The following is a 23,308-nucleotide window of genomic DNA, read 5'->3' as shown; positions in this document are numbered from 1 at the left end:
AATCAAGGCTGCTGATTTAGCCAACAGTCCTCCGTTAGCAGGAATTTGCTTTTGGGCAGATTTATTTATATTCAATGTATTTTATCCTTGGTCCTACGCAGAAATAAGCTGTGCTGCTAACAGACAGTAACTGCTACCTCTTCTGAAGCTGGAGTGAAGCAAACCTTGCCCTTTTCACTATGCCAAGCAGCACAGTGAATCTGAATTTAAAAAGAAGCCAGCCAGACATCAGAAGAGTACAAGACAGGTCAGAAGTGGCAATGTGTAAGACGTTCTGAATGCAAACCATTTTGAATTCAAACAGCTGTGTTTTGAGTTCAAAATAACTATTTGAAAGAATCTATTTCAGTCATTCCAAAGTGCCCCAAAACAATCAATTTAAAAAGCAAAACAACTGTTTTGAACGCAAAACAGCTGTTTCAAGCTCAAAACAGAGATATCAACTTCAAACAGTTCAAATTCAGACCATTACTCAGAAACTATGCAGACATATACACACAAGCAAGGAATCTGATGCTATTAGAGGAGGCACGGGGAAAAGAAGACAAAAGTCTTTTGTCTAGCTCTAGAGAGTTGATTGCATCTTATGTCGGTCAGCTGGATATTAAACTAATACATAAATTTGATAATTAACTAAATTATTACTATTAATACCTTAATAATAATAATACTAATATCCCATGTCCTTTACATGGACGACTTGAAACTGTATGGAAATACACCATCTGAAATAGAATCGCTGCTCTACATGCCCACATAGTATAGTTAAGATACTGCAATAGAGTTTGGACTGGACAAATGTGCCCGCCCTGCTTACCACCAAGTGGGGAAAATGTTGAAAGCTAAAGTAACCAAGATGTCCTATGTAAATAACATGAAGAGTCTGGATGAAGATGGTCACTATAAATATTTGGGCATCCTTCAGGCTGGCATCAAGCACAACAAAGCCAAGAAAAAGGTTAGAAATGAATACCTCAGGAGAGTGAAGAAGACCTTAAGAGTCCAAACTTTAAGGAAATACCATCAAGACAATCAACACTTGGCCAATTCCAGTCATTAGATACACAGCTGGAATGGTGGACTAGATTCAAGCAGAACTAAAGGACCGGAAAAATAATGACAATGCATCATGCCCTTCGTCCATGCAGCAACGTTGACAGACTCTATTTACCAAGGAAAATGGGTGGGTGTGGAATCTTGCAAGTATATCGGACGATTGAAGAAGAAAAAAGGGCACAAGAAGTTTTTGTTAAGGATAATGAAGAAGATGCACTGAACCTAGTATACCAGGAAGGCCTGCTGAGTACCGGAGAGACCAAACTTGCCTATAAGAAAGACCAAACGAAGAACAGAAAGTAATCATGGGAAGGCAAAGCATTACATGGCCGGTACAGTTAAAGAATAGCAGGGAAAGCAAGAGCTGGAAATGGCTAAGAGGAGGAAAGTTGAAGAAAGAGACAGAGGGGGCTAATTCTGGCTGCACAAAAACAACCATTATTAAGAACAAATGCATAAAAAGCCAGAATTGAGAAGGCAGCGACAGATAGCAAGTGCTGCCTCTGCGAAGAACCTGAGAAACAGTGGACTACCTATTTAGCTGCTGCAAGAAGATTCTGCAGATTGACTAAAAACAACGGCACAACAAAGTAGCAACAATGGTGCATTGGACGATCTGCAAGAAATACCTTTTGCTTGTAAGCAAGAACTGGTAAGACCATAAAAGAGATAAAGTAATAGAAAATGAAGAAGCTAAGGGGCTTTGGGACTTCTAACAGGGAGGCACCTGCCATATAACATCCCAGAATTAACAACTGTTGATAAGAAAGATAAAAAAAAAGTCTGCATAACAGATGTGGCAATATTTGGAGATAGCAGGATAGAAGAAAAAGAACTGGAGAAGATACCAAAATACAAAGGCTTGCAAATAGAAATAGACTGACTGTGGTAAAAGAAATTAAAGTTAGTACCAAACTTGGTACCTTGGATGCCATCCCAAATCAACTGGAGTACCACTTGAACACCATCGGCATTGACAAATTCACCACCAGTCAATTGCAAAAAACAGTTTTAAGCAGAACAGCTTACATCCTGCAAAGATACCTCTAACACCATCAAACATCTACACCTGCCTATTCTAGGTCCTTGGAAAGAATTCAACAGATGGACAAGAGTGTCAAATCCCTTCTGAACAGCTGGTTGACTGCAACAGGCCATAATAATTATATACCAGATAGGTATATGTTGAAAAAGAATCAAGTACAGATAACTGAGGCAGCAATATAAGGGGATAGTAGAATAGAAAAAAAAGAATCGAAGAAGTTCACGGAGTATCAAGATCACAAAATTAAAGCTGAAAGATTATAGCATATCAGTGAAAATCTCACCAAAAAATCTTAGGTAGCACTTAGAAAATCTGTGCATTGACAAAATTTGCAACTGTCAGTTGTAAAAGGAACCTCTGCTTGGATTCACACATAGACTACTCTGATACATTATGACATCCTAGATTCTTGGAAGAACTCAATGCCAACAACAATAAAAGTTAAAGATCAGGCAGCTGTGACTTCACATTGTTGCTACAGATAACAATTTACCAATTGCTGATAAGGAAGACAAAAAGGTTTGGGCACTATAGTGTATACTTCAATACGTCAAGACAGCAGAGTAGAAGAGAAAGAACTGGAGAAAAACAACTGTGGCAAAAGAAAGCAAAATTAGTACTACTAATAATAGATGCCTTGGGTGCAATCTCAAAATATCTGGAGCACCATTTGAACACCATCAGCACTGACAAAATCACCACTCAATTGCAAAATGCAGCCTTACTTGGAACAGCTTACATTCTGCGACAATACCATTAATATTACTTATTAAACAATAATATCTGCCTATCCCAGATCCTTGGAAAGGACTAGAAAAAATGCCAAATCCAGTCTAAACATCTGGCTGATAATAGATAAATCAGAGTTGGAAGGGACCTTGTAGGTCATCTAGCCCAACCCCCCGCCCAAGCGGGAGACCCTACACAATTTGTGACAGATGGCAGTCCAGTCTCTTCTTGAAAGTCTCAAGTGATTGTGTGTGACTAATGATAATTTATTAAACATATATACTGCCCAATTCTTAATAACTCTGGATGACTTACAATAATACAAAAATATAACAAAATCAATAAAACAAACAATAAAGATAAAAGATAGCAAATCCATTAATCTATTACTTTTAAGGACAAAGCATACATATTAAAACCTTATTAGGTGATTGCCATGTTATACTTTCTTGCATTAAAACTCAAGTCTACTTACTCTTCATGCATTAGCAAATACTGTTTTCAACATTAAAGATAAAATCTAGCTTATTCTATCTGAGACAATGGCCACAAGCTATTTAAGTTTCTTTTTATTTTAAAGGTTCAGCAGTAAACTGTTATCACATATACACTATCAACCTCAATACTCTGGGAAGAGTCAGAGTTAATCATTGGAAGGTTGTAATGAATTTCAGAAACCCAACTGTTAATTCCCCATAACTTTAATCAAATCATCGCTCTCCAGGCAGCCAAAGAGAATTTACAAAGGATAGCAGCCAAAGGGACCATCACAAATTCCTTAGCAATTAGAAGAGTTTGCCTTAATTTTATTTACTTCTCCCACAAAGCTATGTCCTTCTGGTCAGCATGAGGCCACTCAAAAGTGGCTGAATTCGCAGAGAACATCAATGAGCAAAGGAACAATCATGTTAAGAAGATGGAAAAAGAACATAAATTTGTTAAGAAATTCTACAAAACTGACAGTATGGTTTGGACATATAACAATTATCAGCTAAATCACAATTACATCCAGTTCTTTCTCCTGCTCTTCCCAATGTCGTATCATTGTAATATCACTGGAAAGTAGAAAAAAAGGCTTTCTTGTTGATTGGTCGATTGGTTGGTGGATGTAGTAAGTGCTCTTCTTACCCTGCACTTCACTTCTGATTTATTATTTTTATTTTTTAATTCAATAAAGAAATATGTTACTCTGTTTCTGCAGATGTTGACAATAAAAGGGTGTTCACTTCCGGCAGTATTATGAGCTATCATGAGAGCTGCCCATCACAAAATGGGCTGGGATTTTAATAGCAATGAATGAATATATTAATTTTTATTAACTCTTATGATTCCTCCCCTTGCCTTTGCAATAGTAACATACAAAATACTGTGGCATGTACAGCAGCAGCAGCAAGGAAGGAAGGAAGGAAGGAAGGAAGGAAGGAAGGAAGGAAGGAAGGAAGGAAGGAAGGAAAAGAAAAACCACACAATCAGCTTCAACTAAGCATATACTGTATATGGATGGATACCAAAGTTTCATATGAAGTGTCATATACAATGCTAGCAAGCAAACAAATCTATGCAAAGAAGTGAGCTAATTAAAAACTGAAGACTCATTTGATCCTTCCTCTTCCTGCACACATATTCCAGAATTATTTAGTTACAGCCACAGGGATTTGAAGTACCGTAATATATACCTTAGTGCTAGAATATTATCATGGTATTAGTCTTCCATCTGGTCTCCTTTTGGTTACAGTAAGTGGAATAAATAATGCTTGCACTACTGAATAGTTGAACGCCAGAGGCAACAGTATCCATAATCTCCCTGTTCACATACAACAACCTTTTCAGAGTTTCTGCAACCATGTGAAAATTTCCACAAAAGGGTACTCGATGTACAAGAAAAGTGCTACAGAAGAATGGCCAGCGCCACTGACAATAGCCGAATTCACAAGTCGTGTCTGTCCACATGACTGTCTGCTAAGAGAAGAATGGACTGTTTGCATGTTCAAAAGGGATTGGCTTGAATTGGCCCCGGGCTAGCAATCTTCTCATGTTAATTAAGATAATAAGGGAGGGATTATCAGAGGAGGGTGGGAACCGGAAGGCGCTCTCCGTCCTCCCTCCCTCCCTCTCTCCCTCCCCTTCCTTCTATCTTTCTTCCCGAGTCTGATTAGCACCCCAAAGGGAACAGGATCATTTTGCTTAAAAAAAAAAAAAAAAGATGACGTAACACCCACATTTCTGTTTTGCCTCCACTTTTTATACTCTAGTTCTAAGACTCATTAACTGTCCATTTTCCAAGGAATGAACAAACGTGCACACATAAACAAACAACACACACGCACACCACTTACCAGAAACTCCTGGTGGGGTTTTAATAAATTTTCCATTGAAATGAGCAATCACTGCTTCACATTTCTCTGTTGATTCCATCCTGTGTAAAAAAAATATAGAAAGTGTATTGATGTATTAATGTCCATTAATACAACTAAGTCCAGAATTCCCCTGTGGTAAGATGGGTGGCCAATAAATGTTATAAACAAACAAATAATAGTTTCAGTTCTTTTCCTGTATGATTACAATCATCTGATGAAATTGTTGGTTTGATTCAGGCAGAAGGTAAAATCAAAGATTAGCACGACTGGCCAAGCATTACATTTCTATGCTTTCTTTCCCCTGTAAATACTGATATTTCCTCCCCTGAGCTACCTTCAATTTTCTGACAAACTGGAAGTGAACGAGAGAATGCAGAAGCCCAAGGCTCATTTTCACAGCGCCTAACCTAGTTTCCTGACACTTGAGGTAGTTAATATAGTTAGAAGGATTCAGTTTCAGGCAGCTTCCTAGGTTTATATAACTGCACTTAACTGGATGCCTCAGCTTCACTTTCCCTCTTCTAAGAGGGGCTTTCTTTAATGAAGAACACTGAAGGTTTAATTTCCCCTATTCTGCCAGGCTATGTCCAGGGGGCTGCCCTCTCCTATTACAAGCCTGTGGAGCTTTCTTATTTATGGGTGTATGAATAGCAATAGCACTTAGACCTATATACCACTTCACAATGCTTTACAGCCCTCTCTAAGCAGTTTTACAGAATTAGCATATTGCTCCTAACAATCTGGGTCTTCATTTTACTAACTTTGCAAGGATGAAAGGATGAGTCAACTTGAAATCCTCTCAGAAGTAAACTCCTGGCTGTGGGCAGAGTTAGACTGCGATACTGCATCTGACCATTGCGCCACCACAGTTCATGAAGCAGGTTGTCCCAATCTTAAAGTTGCAAAAGACTAATTTTTGATCACACTTTTGTATGTTGGTATTGGAGCAGATTCCTGAGAATATAATGAATAGTCCAGAAATCTCTAGAGGGATTGTCAGCAGGAAAAAGGAGATCCTAATCCCACGACATAGGGCTTTAGTTAACCCCATTTAGAATACTGTGCCACTTCTGGAGACCTGACTTTAAAAAAAAGATATTGATAAGTCCAGAGATGGTGGATAGTGCAAAGTCTGAGGGACAAAACGTATCAGGATACCGGAGGAACTGAATATGTACAGCCTGTGGACAGAAGTGAAATATATTAAGGGTGTAAATAAGGTTCTAGAAGGCAGTATTTTCAATATTTAGCAAAAATCAAGGACATGCGGGCACAACCTCAAACTGAGAAATTTAAAAGCAAAAATAGAGTTATTACTTCACAGAAAGACTAGTGAAAGCTTGGAACCAATTTCCAGCAGAGGTAGTGGGTTAATCATCAGTAACTGAGTTTAAACATGCTTAGGTCTATATGTCTATATCATGTCTATATCCAACAAAAACAAATAAAAATAAAATGTAATAATCAAATAATTAATTAAAAATAATTCAAAAACAATAAACCACTCAAAGGGCAGACTTGATGGACCACCGGGTCTTTTCTTGTTATCAATTTTCTATGATTCTATAAAACAAACAAATGGATCATTATGACAAATAGATCCGAAGTTCTTGAGGTACAAATGATCAACCTAAAATGATCATATTAATTGATACATATATGATACAGTACATATTCCTAACTGGGCCTTTCAGATGTCCTAACTATGTACCCATCCCCAACATTATGGACTTTTAAAGGAGCCACATCTTCACATAATGTGTCCAAAACAACAATGGTAGGGTTAAAAAAAAATCTATTAAAAATGACCAGATGAGCCTGATCATTTGTGCCTTGATTGAGAACTCTGGATTGATTTGTTCTATGAGACATTTTAAAAGCAGTCTTATGAACTATGACAAGTGTGAGATATTTATGATTCTTCAACAGTTGCTGAATGAAACCTTCCAGGAATAGCTGAGAAAAGGCAAGATGAGAATGCACATTGATTTGTTCTGTGATCCATTTACTTGTTCTTTTGGTTATCCATAGTATTCTTCAGAGTCTTCTCTAACACAAAAAAGCATCAATACATTTCTGTTCTGCTTGTTCAAAAGTCAAGTATTTGTAATACTTCTGAATTTTTTTCTACATAAAAAGCCATTTAATTGATTATAATATTCACTCATAAAAGCACACAAATGGAACTTCCTGTCAATTAACTACTTGTCTGACAGCAATCTAAACTGCTCTTATGTAAGTGATCGCCTGCCGCTGAATTGCAACCCAATGAAAGTTAAATTGAACCTTACAATAGCAAATAAAAATGAAGGGAAACTTTGCTTCCTAGGAACCAAGACTTATTTCATTTAGATACAAACAGTACATGATTCTATCAACACACACACACACACACACACACACACACATATGTGTGTGTGTGTGTGTGTGTATAGATATAGATATAGAGTTATATAGATATATAGATACACACACACACTTCATATAAATATCTCACCCCTTTTCAGATGGTTGAATATTTTTGACCAATTGGTTGAGCCAGTACTGTTTGTTCAAATGATCATCTTTGAATCAAATTCATTTTTCTTTAGCAAAGCCAGACAGTGTATCCCAGCTCAGCATCTCTTTGCTCCTTTACTGAAGAAATGTGATGCAACTGGAATGCTCAATCCAACAGAAGAAAATGTACGTAGGTCAGGCTGGTTGTTTGCTCACAGATGTGTCATTAGCCAACTAGGAAACATCAACAGTGCCCTGATAATGTTATCTAGTTGGGTAATGAGACATCTGTGAGCAAACTGCCAAGTTCAAAGAGCACCGAAGACTTCAGAAGAAACACCATTTCAAAAAATTACACGAATGGCACCCTACCTTGCAAAGCCAACTCCACGACTTGTGCCATTGGAATCACGAAGTATTCTTGTTGAGATAACTTGTCCAAAAGGTTTTAGCATGTTCTCAAGCTCTTGTTCATCCATTGAAAGTGGCAAATTTGAAATATATAAATTAGTTGGATCCTGCTCCTGTTGCTGAAAAGCAATTAAAAATATTTTATTAGTTGTTACAGTTATGAGCCATACAGAATATAAGATTATTACCAAAGTCTCCAGAATAAAGTGAATCTAATAATAATATAGGCTACAGCCAACAAACTTTTAATTCTGAAGTCATCAAACAGCAGTCTACCAAGCTTCAATGGAGATCAATGAAACTTCTCTAAAGAAATGGTTGTGTCCAAAACCTATGATTACATCTATTCATTGCTACCAGCATTCACAGCATGAAGCTCTTCCTTCTTGTGATAATGTAAGCTATTATTATCTCTACAATTACATTCAAATGAAAAAAAAATCTAATAAAAGGAGAAGCATTTGCTCCAGAATGGCATAGAAAGCAAAGATGGAAGGCTGGGTGCTGCTTAATACCCTCCCCCCACAACAACACACTATTATCTCAATTATAACTAGCTGATTAGGCTGATTCACATGAAAAACAAAAGATAAAAGTTGACATGTATGCTGTTTGCCTCCTTTTTTTATATTATAAAAATGTCTTTGAAGAAGCATCCATCATAATGATGCAGAGGGTCAAAATTCATGCCTTGTGTTCAAAATCTCTATTAAGCAAGATGAAGATTCTTCTTCTCAGACACAGATGTTATTAATGGCACTGTCAACATCCCCAGGAAAAGCCACACCTGGAGTCCTTAAAATATGTGGGTAGCTGGAGGCTTAAAGGGGACACACAGATTTTCAAGAAAATATTTAGATTCAAACTTATTCAAAAATACTATGCTTACATTTTCTTTTTCTTAGTTCAATCTTCTCTCTCTCCCTCCCTCCTTCGCTAATGGCAAAGAATATGTGGGATTCATTTATGAGAACTACCCTTGCCAGATTTTTTTTTTTTAAAAAAACCTCATTCTTCTTTTGCCATCTATGCTGCAGTGCATGACTAGAGAGCATTTTTAAGGCCTGGAAGGTTATAAGGGAAAAAGCACAAGAGGGAAATCAGCTTTTGCTATAAACACATAAACAAGCACACATACACACACACACTTTCCTCTGGCTCCAGCTCTATAAAAATATTAAATCGACTAACTCACATGTAATAACAAAGCAAATCCAATTAAAAATCATAGTTTATGTGCCATAAATTCTGAATGACCATTTGCAAAAGACATAAGATATAAAAGTATTGGAGATAAAACAATGAATAAGATTACTTTGGGAAAATATTCAGATTTGAATAAGTTTTTAATCTTTGCAATCTGATGAAGGTATCCCAGTTTAGAAAAACAAGGGTTACTGCATGTTTAGGAATCTAGCAATGTGATGCATTTGTATCTTTTAAGGTATTTTATATTATCCTTTCACTATTGATATATAATGAAGATGGTAACATATGAAACTTTCAGTGTTTTTCTTAAAATATAAAAATAAAATACCATTACTACAGTAATTGTAACAAGCAAAGATAACGATTTCATCATAGTCACTGCCTTTATGCACATCGTGAATTATGCTTCAAGATGCAAAATTAAACAGAATTCATTCCTGAATCACAGTGTCTTATTAAAAGCTAGCGCTCTCCCTCCCCCTCTCTCTCCCCTCCCCCAACACACAGAGCCTATTCTTTTTAGAAACATATTTTCTATGCTATGGCCTTGTAACTTAAGGACCAGGAACTTGTATGCATAATTTCTAACTTCTGTTTATTTGAAGTGGCCTAAGAAAAATAACAGGTACAGAAAATATTACAAAGCTTTATTGATGAGATCAAGACTTCGATATTTATAAACAGAATCCAGGCCCAAAATTAATTATTCTGAGAAACGAACAGCAGCAACTATGGATATAATTCCCTACGTCTTGATTTGTTATCTCATGGTAAGAAGCTAGATTAGGGACATACATTGTTCCTTTTTTTTCAGGTGACACCTACCTTATGGAATTACCTTGAACAATGAGCCACAGGTAAATTTATTTTTGAATATCTGACCAGATTTAGATAGTTTGTTGCTTTTTTAATTGATATACATGTCCTCAACTTACAACCATAATTGAGCCCAAAAATTATGTTGCTAAGTGAGACATTTGTTAAATGAGTTTTACCCCATTTTACAACCTTTCTTGCTTCAGTTGTTAAGTGAATCACTGCAGTTGGTAAATTAGAAACCAGGTTGTTAAGTGAATCTGGCTTTCCCATTGATTTTGCTTGACAGAAGGTTGCAAAAGGGGGATTACGTGACTTGGGACATGGCAACAGTCGTAAGTATGAACCAGTTTCTAAGTGTCTGAATTTTGATCACATAATCATGGGGATGCTGCAAAGGTTGCAACTGTGAAAAATGGTCATAAGTCACGTTTTTCAGCGCCGCTGTAACTTTGAACGGTCACTAAATGAACTGTTATAAGTTGAGGACTACCTGTATTAAAAGCAGAGGTTTAACAAGTCATTTGATCTGGTTTGCTTTTACCTTTACCAATTGTCTTCAATTCTTTCTGATTTGTTGAAAAATTACTATTATTACCTGCATTAATAACAGACATCTTGATCGTTCAAATAAGATTTGATAAGGTTACGTGCAAATATTGGTGATCACTATAATTTGGAATAATTGGCCACACTGGCTAAAGCAGTGCAAATCTCATTTTTTTTGTTCTTATGTGTCCAGTCGAGTGCCTCAATTTAGTAGCTTGGCTATCACATTTTACTCCAGCTTCCAATCCAAGCACAAGGATGAGCTAATTTGGGGTGTATTTTGCATACTGCTACAATATTATTGCAATGGGAGAATGTTGCTTATTCACAAAATGGCTGCAATCCCCTTGGGACTACTACCCCAGTTTGTTTAGTCTGGGTACATTTCCCCCAAAATTCAGTTGACTCCCACTATTTTTAATTCTTTAATGATATCAAAGAAGCCTCAAAGGCAGTTATGGAGATAGATAATACCATGGTTTAATGCACTGGGCCTGCAGGATGTCAGTTCTCCACTGATTCATAACAAAAATTACAGATGGAGCTTGAAACCTAACAAGAATCAAGGGAACTATCTGTAGATACTGCCTATAATCATCACACTGCGTACCTTTAATAGATACTTAGTACACTGCTCAAAAAAATAAAGGGAACACTTAAACAACACAATGTAACTCCAAGTAAATCACACTTCTGTGAAATCAAACTGTCCACTAAGATAGCAACACTGGTTGACAATCAATTTCACATGCTGTTGTGCAAATAGAATAGACAACAGGTGGAAAGCATAGGCAGTTAGTAAGACATCCCCAATAAAAGAGTGATTCTGCACGTGGTGACCACAGACCACTTCTCAGTTCCTATGCTTTCTGGCTGATGGTTTGGTCACTTTTGAATGCTGGCGGTGCTTTCACTCTAGTGGTAGCATGAGACGGAGTCTACAACCCACACAAGTGGCTCAGGTAATGCAGCTCATGGCACATCAGTGCGAGCTGTGGTAAGAAGGTTTGCTGTGTCTGTCAGCGTAGTGTCCAGAGCATGGAGGCGCTACCAGGAGATAGGCCAGTACATCAGGAGACGTGGAGGAGGTCGGAGGAGGGCAACAACCCAGCATCAGGACCACTACCTCCGCCTTTGTGCAAGAAGGGACAGGAGGAGCACTGCCAGAGCCCTGCAAAATGACCTCCAGCGGGCCACAAATGTGCATGTGGCTGCTCAAATGGTCAGAAACAGACTCCATGAGGGTGGTATGAGGGTCTGACTCATGGGGTCGGTGGGGGTTGTGCTTACAGCCCAACACCGTGCAGGATGTTTGGTGTTTGCCAGAGAGCTCCAAGATTGGCAAATTCACCGTTGGTGCCCTGTGTTCTTCACAGATGAAAGCAGGTTCACACTGAGCACATGTGACAGACGTGACAGGGTCTGGAGATGCCATGGAGAATGTTCTGCTGCCTGCAACATCCTCCAGCATGACCGGTTTGGCAGTGGGTCAGTAATGGTGTGGGGTGGCATTTCTTTAGGGGGCCGCACAGCCCTCCATGTGCTTACCAGAGGTAGCCTGACTGCCATTAGGTACTGAGATGAGATCCTCAGATCCCTTGTGAGACCATATGCTGGTGAGATTGGCCCTGGGTTCCTCCTAATGCACAACAATGCTAGACCTCATGTGGCTGGAGTGTGTCAGCAGTTCCTGCAAGACGAAGGCATTGATGCTATGGACTGGCCCGCCCGTTCCCCAGACCTGAATCCAATTGAGCACACTGGGACATCACGTCTTGTTCCATCCACCAAGGCCACCTTGCACCACAGACTGTCCAGGAGTTGGGGGATGCTTTAGTCCAGGTGTGGGAGGCGATCCCTCAGGAGACCATCCGCCACCTCATCAGGAGCATGCCCAGGTGTTGTAGGGAAGTCATAGAGGCACGTGGAGGCCACACACACTACTGAGCCTCATTTTGACTTGTTTTAAGGACATTACATCAAAGTTGGATCAGCCTGTAGTTTTTTTCCCACTTTGAGTGTAACTCCAAATCCAGACCTCCATGGGTTGCTAAATTTGATTTCCATTGATAATTTTTGTGTGATTTTGTTGTCAGCACATTCAACTATGTAATGAACAAAGTATTTAATAAGAATATTTCATTCATTCAGATCTAGGATGTCTTATTTTTGTGTTCCCTTTATTTTTTTGAGCAGTGTATTTACTTCATCATGACATGCAGATAGATCAGATCTAGGCAGACATATCAATACTGCGCCCTGAAGAGATATATTTTGGTAAACTGTATAAATTCATGGAACGGACTATAAAATAATATGACTACTCAAGGACCATGCCTTTGAATATTGTCTGCTATGGAAGGAGGGCCTCATTTTAGTTATGTTCTACATTTGATCTTCCCATGGATCCGTATCTGGTCACTGTGGAAGCAGAATATTTTATGTGGATTCAACACAGATTTTCTAATCTCCATAAGCCCTTATTACTTAGCAACTTTTCAGAGCAAATAATCTGCTGTTATCAAAAAAAGGATTTTGTAAATGAGGTAATTGTCAGAAGGAAAAAGTCAACATAGCAACTGGACAAAATAACAAATTGTAAGTCAAGGCAACAAGTGTTTTAGATAATGCAACTTTTTATACCTGTAATCTATATAAGAAGTAATGATTTCTAGAAGATATATTAGAATTTTCCAAGAAAAGAATTACTCAGCAAATCTAAAAAATAGTGGTCAGAAACATACAGCAGTAAACCTATTAAAATAAATGTGATTTGTTTTTGTTTTTTAATAATTGAGCTCAATTTGTTCTAGGGCAAGCATTGATTTTCATTCCTGGAAACCTGACAATTTTATAATTTTGTGTATTGCCAATTCCCAATTCAATCTTTTTTACTAAGCACAATACATACATAGTCCAAATTAACAATGCTCCATTTTGATTGCCCCATAAAAATGAAGTATAAGAGTGCAATATGTTTCAGTTTTGACCCTTTCCAGTGTGTTCCAATATAGAAATAGAGTTATATGAAACTTGAAACACTTCTATAAAGACCTAACCTCCCATTTCATACCCAAAATGGTTGCTTTGCTTTGTTCAATGGGTGTTTAAACTTTGAAACCAGACAGATGAGCATGTGTGGACAAGAGTTGCTTGTGTGAATGATAAAACAAATATCCTGGCATAAGTTTTCCTCTTTCATGGGTGCATCATGATGTTGGGACACATATATATCAAGAGTGGAGCTTATGTTGTGATGCTCATTTTGTCATTCTGATGAAATTGTAGGATTCTGCAGGTGCCTCTGCTTGAAACAGTTCAAATTTGAAATACTTTGCATACCAATATTTTTCACCAACCAGAATTTATAAGTTAGTTTCCATTCTAATGAACAGTTTCTTCAAATTTAAATGAGACTAAGAATGCTCAAATCAAAGACTTCATCTCAAATAACTGCCTTGTGTGTGACAAACATCTCAGCACCTCTCCAATTATCCTTTAACCTATAAATTGCTTATGGTATCAAAGAAATGTTTAAGAATACATTTATCATCATAAATGTCAGCATTGGCTAGGATCTTTTCAGGTGCACCATCTGTGAGGGATTTATCAGTTGGAAAATATAATTAATTAACAAATAAATATTGTGCGAAGCTACTCTGCAAGAAATTACTTTAGGCAAAATACTAAATAATAAAAGTATTTTAAAAATTGATCTCATTTGGTAGTCAGAAAACATTCAGTTGTGCATAACTAAAGTAAAAGTTAAAGGCTGAATATTACTTTTTTAAAATCCACAAAACTACAGACCTGGGATGTTCACTTTGATTGGGGCCCTATATTATCCCCAGTGATCTCTAAGGTACCTTCTAAACCATATATTTTAAGATTTTTATAATCTATCAATGTAGACTATGGCTCACAACTGGATATTCTGTCATCATCACCATCACCAATATCATCATCACAACCTAGAGGTCAGGGACAAATCCTAAATTAGCCTTTTCTGTGACACAGGTTTTTTTTTTTTTTTCATAATGACATTTTTAAAAGAGGGAAACAAACAAAACCTAAGTTGGCAGTCTAAAGTAGTACAAGCCAGGCACAGATACATCAATTTGCAATGAATGGCCACATCTAAAATATGACTAGACTCACAGTGGCGCAGTGGTTAGTACTGCAGGCTACGTCTGCTGACTGCCAGCTGACTGCAATTTGGCAGTTCAAATCTCACCAAGCTCAAATCTCACCAGGCTCAAGATTGACTCAGCCTTCCAAGGTCGGTAAAATGAGGACCTAGATTGTTGGAGGCAATATGCTGTCTCTGTAAACCACTTAGAGCGGGCTATAAAAGCACTATGAAGCAGTATATAAGTCTTATTGCTATTATCATGCTAATCTATGATCTGTTTAATCATGATTTCTTGAATAAAGTGTTTTATTCATATACAACATGAAAAGTGGTTGCAAACCACAATAGCTAGGTTCATGTCACTTAATAAATCAACTGCAAAACAGTAAACTATATCATGATTTAGCATGATGTGCTAACTCATCTATGCATGTTGGAACTAATATGGTAACAGCATCAGTTCAGTCTCTTTACATGCAAAATTAATGCATTTTATGTTCTTTTATGCTTACTGGGAGGGACACTATCCAAGCCAAATATTTAAATCAGACATACTTAGCACTGATTATAACTGAGTTACTTTGGTTATCAAATTATGTCACTACTATGATATGCATTTTAAAAGCATTATCTATGACTTTCTATTTTATGCCACATAACCAATACTTATTTTAAATATATACACACACAGAGAGAGCAAGAGATCCTTAAATTCCTCAAAGTAGGAAATATATAGCTATATCATGAAGTCAAAACTTTTAAATGTTATTAGTAAGAAAATGAATCCCATTATAAAAGTGCATTGTGTACAATCTCCTGTACAAAATGGATTCTCAATCTCTTTCAAGTGAATGTAAATTATGACCATTTTATTCAATAATCTTTGTTGTGTCCTAGGATAGAGAATATAGTCCTCTCAGTTCTGTAAAACTCTCAGAACAATTTGATATTGTCAATCATTGCATCTTAACAGCAACCTGTTAACAGGAATATGTTAAGATGCAAATGGCCTGGGAGAAAGACCATTCCTTTACAGTATGTCTACTCCTTCCTGAATAGGTAGTTTTGGACAGTAAATGTTGGAAGATGAATGGTTGAAATTTCAGGCTACTGCTTTGTGGGGTGCCACAGTCTTAGAACTCTCTCCCTGCAATTTAACCTGTTGTGGTTTGGGGTGAGGTCTCTTTAATACAATGACGATAACCAGTTGTACTTCCCAAACCTGGGCTGATGTGGAGATGTAGTGGAGAGTCTCAGATAGTACGGAGGCTATGAGGGACTAGACTGTACAGCATAAACTAAAACAAAAGATGGAGGTAAGATTCATCTGAATCATGCTGGTTCTGCTATTGGTCTTGGATGGGATCTCACACCTTCCATAGCAGGAGCCTAGAGGTTCTTCTGGACCACAACTAATGATTAACCAACAGGTAGAATCTCTAGTCAGGAAGTCATCACCCAGCCCAGCTTAGCTTCAGCCAAGGCCTTGGCAATATTTACTTATGACTTTGTCCTCATGATGCAAGACAATAGGTTTAGAATCTAGGTTTACCTTTTATCATTAGGTTTCAAAGTGCTGGTTTTAGAAAGTCCTAAATAATACTTCTAAGTATTATTGAGTTTGAACTGTGTGTTCTGCGTGGGAAGAGTTGTTTCAGACGTGTCTCTTCTAACAGATGGGTGGGGTAGAAATCTTGAAGGCGTACCTTCTCAGTGGCCACCCTGTCCATGTGATAATATCTATATCCATACTGCCATCTTTTAGGATGTCTGTAAAGATAGTTTTCTCCTTCCAGTTATTTTGAGTTTAAATTGCTTATTTTCTTGATCATTCTCAGTGATGATGGATAATAAGGTGCAATTTAGGTTTGGACATTGAATTTTACCCAGATTTCATGAAATTGTATAGTTTTATAGCCCTTGATTCTGTTTGTATGCTTTTATAACTGCAAATCAGCTAGAGTGGTTTGAATATTGTAACATATAAATTTTATAACAGTTATAATAGCGCGTGAGGAGACCTCTGGAGACATGTGTAAATAGTTTTATTTTTTGTTTGGTGTCACATATATAGACATTAAACAATATGACACAACCCATAACAAAGAGACCCAAGGAACATTGCATTTGACTTCAGAAAGAGCAAATATTTTTTTGTATGTGATAAAATATGCATTAATACACATATGGTTTACATTTTGTTGTCCTGGAATTCATCCAAGGACATTTCTATTAGCTCTACTGTTCCTCAGCTGAGCATCTTAGGGAAAATACAACATCACTGAAAATGCTGCAATACTTTACACTTGGGAACAGGACTAATATTATAAAAAGGCTACATCTGGCCCCTATTTAATCTTTCTAAAACATAATCACTACAAATGACTTAAAAATTCAAAACAGCAAAGGTTTTTCAACCTGAAAGGAGACAGCTTAAATGAATAGCTACTAAGTGTATGGACAAGACTTGCCTGTCATTTTCAACAAGAGATTCATTGTACATTGGATCTAATGAAATAGAATGGGTCAATCGATGTATTATTCAAGACTAGCAACGTATCTTTTTCTCCATATGCCCCTTCACCATTTATGGAACAGATGAGAGTAACTACAAGTACATAGCCTTCAGGGTCTTTATCAAATGTTTGCTTCCAGCATCTTGTATTGGACTATCTACATATTATCTTTATACTGTGTGCACAATTTTTTTCCCCTTTCTAAAAACAGTGATGAAAAGGCTTATTGGCAGGGGTGGGATTCTACCAGTTCTGTCCACTTCTGTAGAACCGGTTGCTCTGAAGAGCAGCAAACAGAGAGCATACATAGAACCGGTTCTATGTTTGCTGCTGTTTTGGCCCACCCACCTGCCCGGGCCCTTACCTGACCTTTATTTCCTGCGTTTTCAACCGCAGTTGCTTTGCGCAACACAGCTGCGGTTGAAAACGCAGGAAAAGGGGCTTTTCAAACCGCTGCGCACTTGCATGCAGTGCTTCAGGTCGTAAATTGCACTCGGGCGCATACACGCACAACACAGAGTGACAGAACCGGTAGTTATACCGGTCGAATCCCATCCCCGCTTATTGGGATTTGCAATGTAATGCTTTGTCCTACCTACCACTGTAGCCCTGATCCAGAACAAGCTTCCCCTTATGCTTGCAATTTGCACTATTAAAAAAAGCTCCCTTTGAAGAAAGCTGGGTCTTATGATAACTATGTAATGCATCATTTTAAATAGTAGCAGTAAAACTTTAAAATTATTTAATCCCAATATAAATTTAGAAGAAATAATGCTACTTCCGAACAAATAAAACCAGCTTTGTAACAATTCTTTTCAACGTTTTTCTTGAAGACAAGAGAAAAGGAAAAGGGTTTTTTTTTCAGACAGACAACCTGCCAATTACAGTGAATAGTTTCTGAGAGAGAACATTTAGTTTCTTTACAGCGGCCACAGTATCAAGAACTATAGGTCCAAGGTTACAAAATCAAATAATCTCAAGTAAGAACATTTCCAAGGATAATAGTTTGCTCTGTAAGTAGAGATATACATGAGACACTCAATTTACTATGCAATACTATACATTTGTCTTTGGAAGTAAGCATTGCTGAGTTCACTGAAGTCTGTTATTACCAGAGTCTAAATGGTTGGTTCACTTTAGAAGTCCTTCAATAAGCATGCAGAAAGTCTCCATTTTAAATTTAAAATTAGAATTTAATTTATTCAGCTAGTGCTCTATGGTTTCAGCACCAGGCTACAGTCTAGAAGACTTTTGCCTTCTCGTCCTGATTTAGGTATGAAAGCCATCTAGGTAACTTTGGGGCCAGTTACTCTATCTCAGTCCAACCCACCTCAACAGGGTTGTTATAGTGGAAAAAACAGAAGAAGGAATGGAGTTTTATGTATGTTCGCTGCTTTAGTTTTAAAAATAATAAAGGCAAAATAAAAATAAATAATCTAGTCTGCTGACTCTAAAACAATGAATAAATAACTTTCATTTTCAAAATGGGTTAAACATTTATACCGCAGCTAAACTCCAACACAATTTGAACTATTATCCCTAATGGTGCTTTTTATTTTAAAAAATATGTTATTGTAAGGGAAGGTGTATATGGCTGTAGGTCAACATTTCTCCATCAAGGCAACTTCTAGGTACATGGATCTAAGTTCCGGAGTACTGCAGCCACACCGAAGTTATGGAGAATTCTGAGTATTGAACCAGACACAGCTGAAAATGGCTACGGTTTGGAATACTGCTTTAGATAAACTTAAACAAATTAACACAGGAGCCTAAACAAAATTACGTTGGAACACAGCAAGTCTTAACAGCTTGATCCCAGGTTTTATAAAGGCACAGCTTAGTTGAAGACAGATGGACAATGAAATAGTTCGATGATTAATCTAAATACCTTCTCTTTAGGTATTATTTAGGTTGTACCAATGCTACCCAATGATCTTTCGCTAGTATATTATCTTACCTTTGCCATCTGTGCTTGAACTCCAGTGGCTTTCAGGGCAGATACGGCTTTCTGAGCTGCAGCTGGACTATCAAAGTCCACAAAACCATAACCTAAAATTTAAAAGAATTTTGTTTAATAAGAAATGTTCACTTTCACTCTACTTAAAGAATTGGGGGCGTATTACAATATATGAATATTTTATTTCGTCCTCATAATGATCTCATTAGAAATTACAAAAAAGGATTTATTGAATGCCATTCAGCAAATGTCATGCCTGAATGGAAGATCTGAGGCTGATTCTGACATCCTAGTTTTCTTAGGAACTTGTAAGTAATCATGGAGGCCTTAAACTTATTTCACCTTTACCATCTTCTGAGTCTTCTGAATGGTGCACATATATGACCCTATAAAAACATACTGTTGATGGAATTCCTTCAGCCTGTTTTTGAGAAATATTTTCCTGGTACCAAAATGTATACCCAATGTTATTATCCATCTAGAAACTGTTATACCCAGGATTGATACAATAATGATGCCCTGAACTACTGATCAAATTAGTAGCAATCTAATCCCTCCGATTTCTGATAAATATATTAGCCAATGGAAAAGCTCCATCTTACATAAGTTGAATCACTATGACTACTCTCTGGAAGCTTTACTAGCCTTAATTTTGGTCAAGACAAAGCCAAGGTAGGGCAGAGAATAATAGATACAGAAAGCTAGGAAGCTCAATCCTATGGGGCCAGTAGTGGTCTACCTGGATATTTAGCCCTTTAACCTTAGTTCAGCGAGGTAATTGAAGCAGATAGATATGTCCAAACATAAACTGACTAAGATATTAGCACAATTTAATGTTTTGCCTGCAGCTGCCTTGAGAAAGAGGCATAAGAAAATTCTTTTTCAGAAATGTGGAAGGGTCATGTTTAAACCATTGGCCAGTTTCTTCTATATTCTCCATTTTATCAGGATATTTGTTTGTGCTATTTGACATAGTGTCAAATTATCTAGGCCATCCAGATTGATTTTAACTCATGTATTTATTGTCTCATCGAATTACTACAGCCTGTATAAAATTGTTAAATACTATTATATTACCTGCAAACAATGAACGGGAATAATTGCACAATTACTTGTGAGAGCAGACTACCCTAGTATTTTATACTCATGGTTTTATTACTTTATATTTTAGCTTATTTAACTGTAACTAATCATTCTTAGTCTATTGTCAGTATTTTTGTTGTATTAACATAAACATTAATTCAAATGTATTAAGATAAAAGATTCCTTTTAGGTTTAGTTATTTAGATTACTTATTGATTTTATAGGTTTAACGTTTGTAATTTTATGTTCTAATTTATTACTGCAGTCACAGTTGCATGGACTCCTTATTGTATCGTAATACATTTCACTTTGCTATTTGCTGGTCACTGACCAAAATAAAAGTTTCTTCTTCTCAATCAATACTGGGTCTGTTTGTTGAATTTTCTTATGAAAGCTTTAAATTAGCTTCCCATGACATCAAAATATAAGACTTCTATTTACTACAGCTTAACATCATCCATTTCTGACTCTAGTTAGGAAAATAATATTACATCAACGTTATAACCAAATTTGCTTTAGTAATAAAGAAAAAAATGCTTAAAGTTAAGACCAAAAGGTGAAACACAGCATGTATAAGAAAGAAATAAAGTATCGTATAGATAGTGTAAGCAATTGAAAATGTTTAAAGTATAAAGTACAGTTAAGTTTTATTCCCTTTTATGCTACTATTTATTAAGGCAGATTAATCATGTAAACCTTTAAAAGAAAGCAAGCACAGTCATGCTATAAATCTACATAACTCTATGTGCTAGTTTAATACTCTGTATTAGCAAAAGAATAACAATAACTAATTCTGGTATGTTCATAACAGAGTAATCTCAGATTTAGTTCAAGTATGCTTTGTGAGATGCCAGAACCAGAACTGCCTATGAAACAGCTTCCTGACAACAATCTTACTATAAATCACTGATGTAAGCTACAACTAAATGAAAAATTAATTTGAAAATGACATCACACTATTAAAAACTTGATTGACTTGGGATGTCTATGTGGATATCATTGTTTATTTATTGCAACATTCTCCATTCACGACAGAATATTTATAATCACTCACATTGACTACTCTATGTACAGCTACTCTTCAATCACCATTTTATGAGTATATACTCTTTCATTACTCATCTACTGAATGTGCTATTGACATTTCATAAGCTGAAATGGTGACATCTCCTCCTTCTGAAGAAAACAGCTAAAATTTATTTATACCAAGTTCCTTGTCCTGCTGGGCACTGCAATATCATCACGAAAAACTGCATTTGGGTCCTCACAAAATATAGCACAAATTGGGCAAAGTTGGAGACTGAATAGAATTGGTCAAAATCTGAACAAGAAATTCAATAAATGTAATGGAAATATGACATTTGGTCCACATGTATACTAAATTAAATCATTTTATCACCACTTATATGTGACAGTGGTACTAAGAATATTTGGGATTTCCTATATTCATATTCCAGAAAAGGATCTTCAGAAATCTAAGATTAGAGTTGGGCAGTATTCAAACTGAATTAAATGCAATATTACAAGTTGGGAGAAAGAATAAGTATTGCTATTCATCAATAATATTATTTTTTCATAGATTTAAATCCAGCCCCCCAAGTTTAATTTCTCATATAGCATGTTTAATGAGCTTATAGTAAACGTAGGTATATTGAGGTAGTAAATGTAGTAGAAATAGTTCAAAACCTTTTCTAACAGTCCAAGTTTAATTTGAAATAAGTGACTGGGTAAGGATACAAATAAAATAATTTGGTGTGTTTTAGTTTTGTTTTTTAAAAAATGAAATCTTTCTACAGAAATAGTTTTATTACAAACTGACCTTAAATTTGAAAACTGCCTATGTCCAAAATGTAATTTTATCAATATGTACAAAAACAGGTGACTGTACAATGACTTTATAGATAGCGCCCCTCTGATACTGCATCAAAAGATTACAGCTTGGAGTTTTGCATTCTATAATCCTGTTCCTTTTGTGAGGAAGAGAATAGTTTTTTTGCTGACATCCATGTTCCCCCCTAGATTTACAGGCTCTTTGTATTCTTGAGGGACCGTCTAGAGCAGGGGTGTCAAACTCAAGGCCTGGGGGACAGATCTGGCCCGTGGGGTGATTAGATCTGGCCCGCAGGGCCACCCTGGAAATGGCAAAAGACTGGCCTGCGGTGCCTCTGCCAGCAAAAACAGAACTCAGGTGGGCTGCACACAGCCCTCTTGAGCTCTGTTTTCATTGGCAGAGGGTTACTTACAGGAGGCCGTTGCAGCCAAAAACAGAGCTCAGGAGCCTGTTTTCTCTGGCAGAGCGCTTGAGCCACCACAGGCACCCCTGACACAAGTGATGTCGAGCTGACCACACCCACTCTGGCCCTCCGAGGTAAAATACAACCCTGATGCGGCCTTCAATGAAATCGAGTTTGACATCCCTGGTCTAGAGTATAGGTAGTCCTCGACTTACAACAGTTTATTTAGTGACAATTCCAAGTTATAATGGCACTGAAAAAGTGACTTATTTTTCACACTTAGAACCATTGCAGTCTCTCCATGGTCATGTGATCAAAATTCAGATGCTTTGCAACTGACTCATGTTTATGACCGTTGCAGTGTCCTGGGGTCATGTGATCACCTTTTGTGACTTTCTGACAAGCAAAGCCAACAGGGAAGCCAGATTCCTGGATGGGATAGGAGCTACAATGGAAAGGAAGACTAGATAAAAACAATAATGCCACCCGTACAACATTCAGCAAGGAAATTGCAGTGGAACCCTAAACTCTCATCAAGTGTTTCTTCCTACAAAAAAGATCAACCCTTTAGCTATCCGTAATTAATATCAAATAAGAATGCACATTTAAGATGTTTTTTTAAAAAATAATCTAGTTATTGAATGAGATTTTAATAAATATTTTATTTGATTGATTGATGGATTATATGGAACACAGTAACTTTTTTGCCCAAACT

The 23,308-nt window shown here is 36.9% G+C and overlaps 1 protein-coding gene across 8 annotated transcripts in view; it reads right to left on the bottom strand.

Moving 5' to 3' along the window:
- The window catches only part of RBMS1 (RNA binding motif single stranded interacting protein 1), a 139,740-nt gene that overhangs the window by 18,488 nt on the left and 97,944 nt on the right, over window positions 1-23,308 (bottom strand). For all 8 annotated transcript variants that reach the window (XM_087920098.1, XM_087920097.1, XM_026697167.2 and 5 more), the window contains exons 4-6: window positions 19,277-19,368; window positions 8,059-8,216; window positions 5,167-5,246 (exon numbers count right to left, since the gene is read on the bottom strand). In XM_087920098.1, the coding sequence (XP_087776224.1) occupies window positions 5,167-5,246; window positions 8,059-8,216; window positions 19,277-19,368 (330 nt within the window). The remainder of the gene's footprint in view (window positions 1-5,166; window positions 5,247-8,058; window positions 8,217-19,276; window positions 19,369-23,308) is intronic.

This window comes from Pseudonaja textilis, chromosome 1, assembly GCF_049901715.1.
Source record: "Pseudonaja textilis isolate UNSWEBS1 chromosome 1, rPseTex1.2, whole genome shotgun sequence".
Taxonomy (NCBI): Eukaryota; Metazoa; Chordata; class Lepidosauria; order Squamata; family Elapidae; genus Pseudonaja; species Pseudonaja textilis.
Note: the sequence above shows the minus strand (reverse complement) of the source record. Positions and strands in the feature narration are given on the sequence as shown.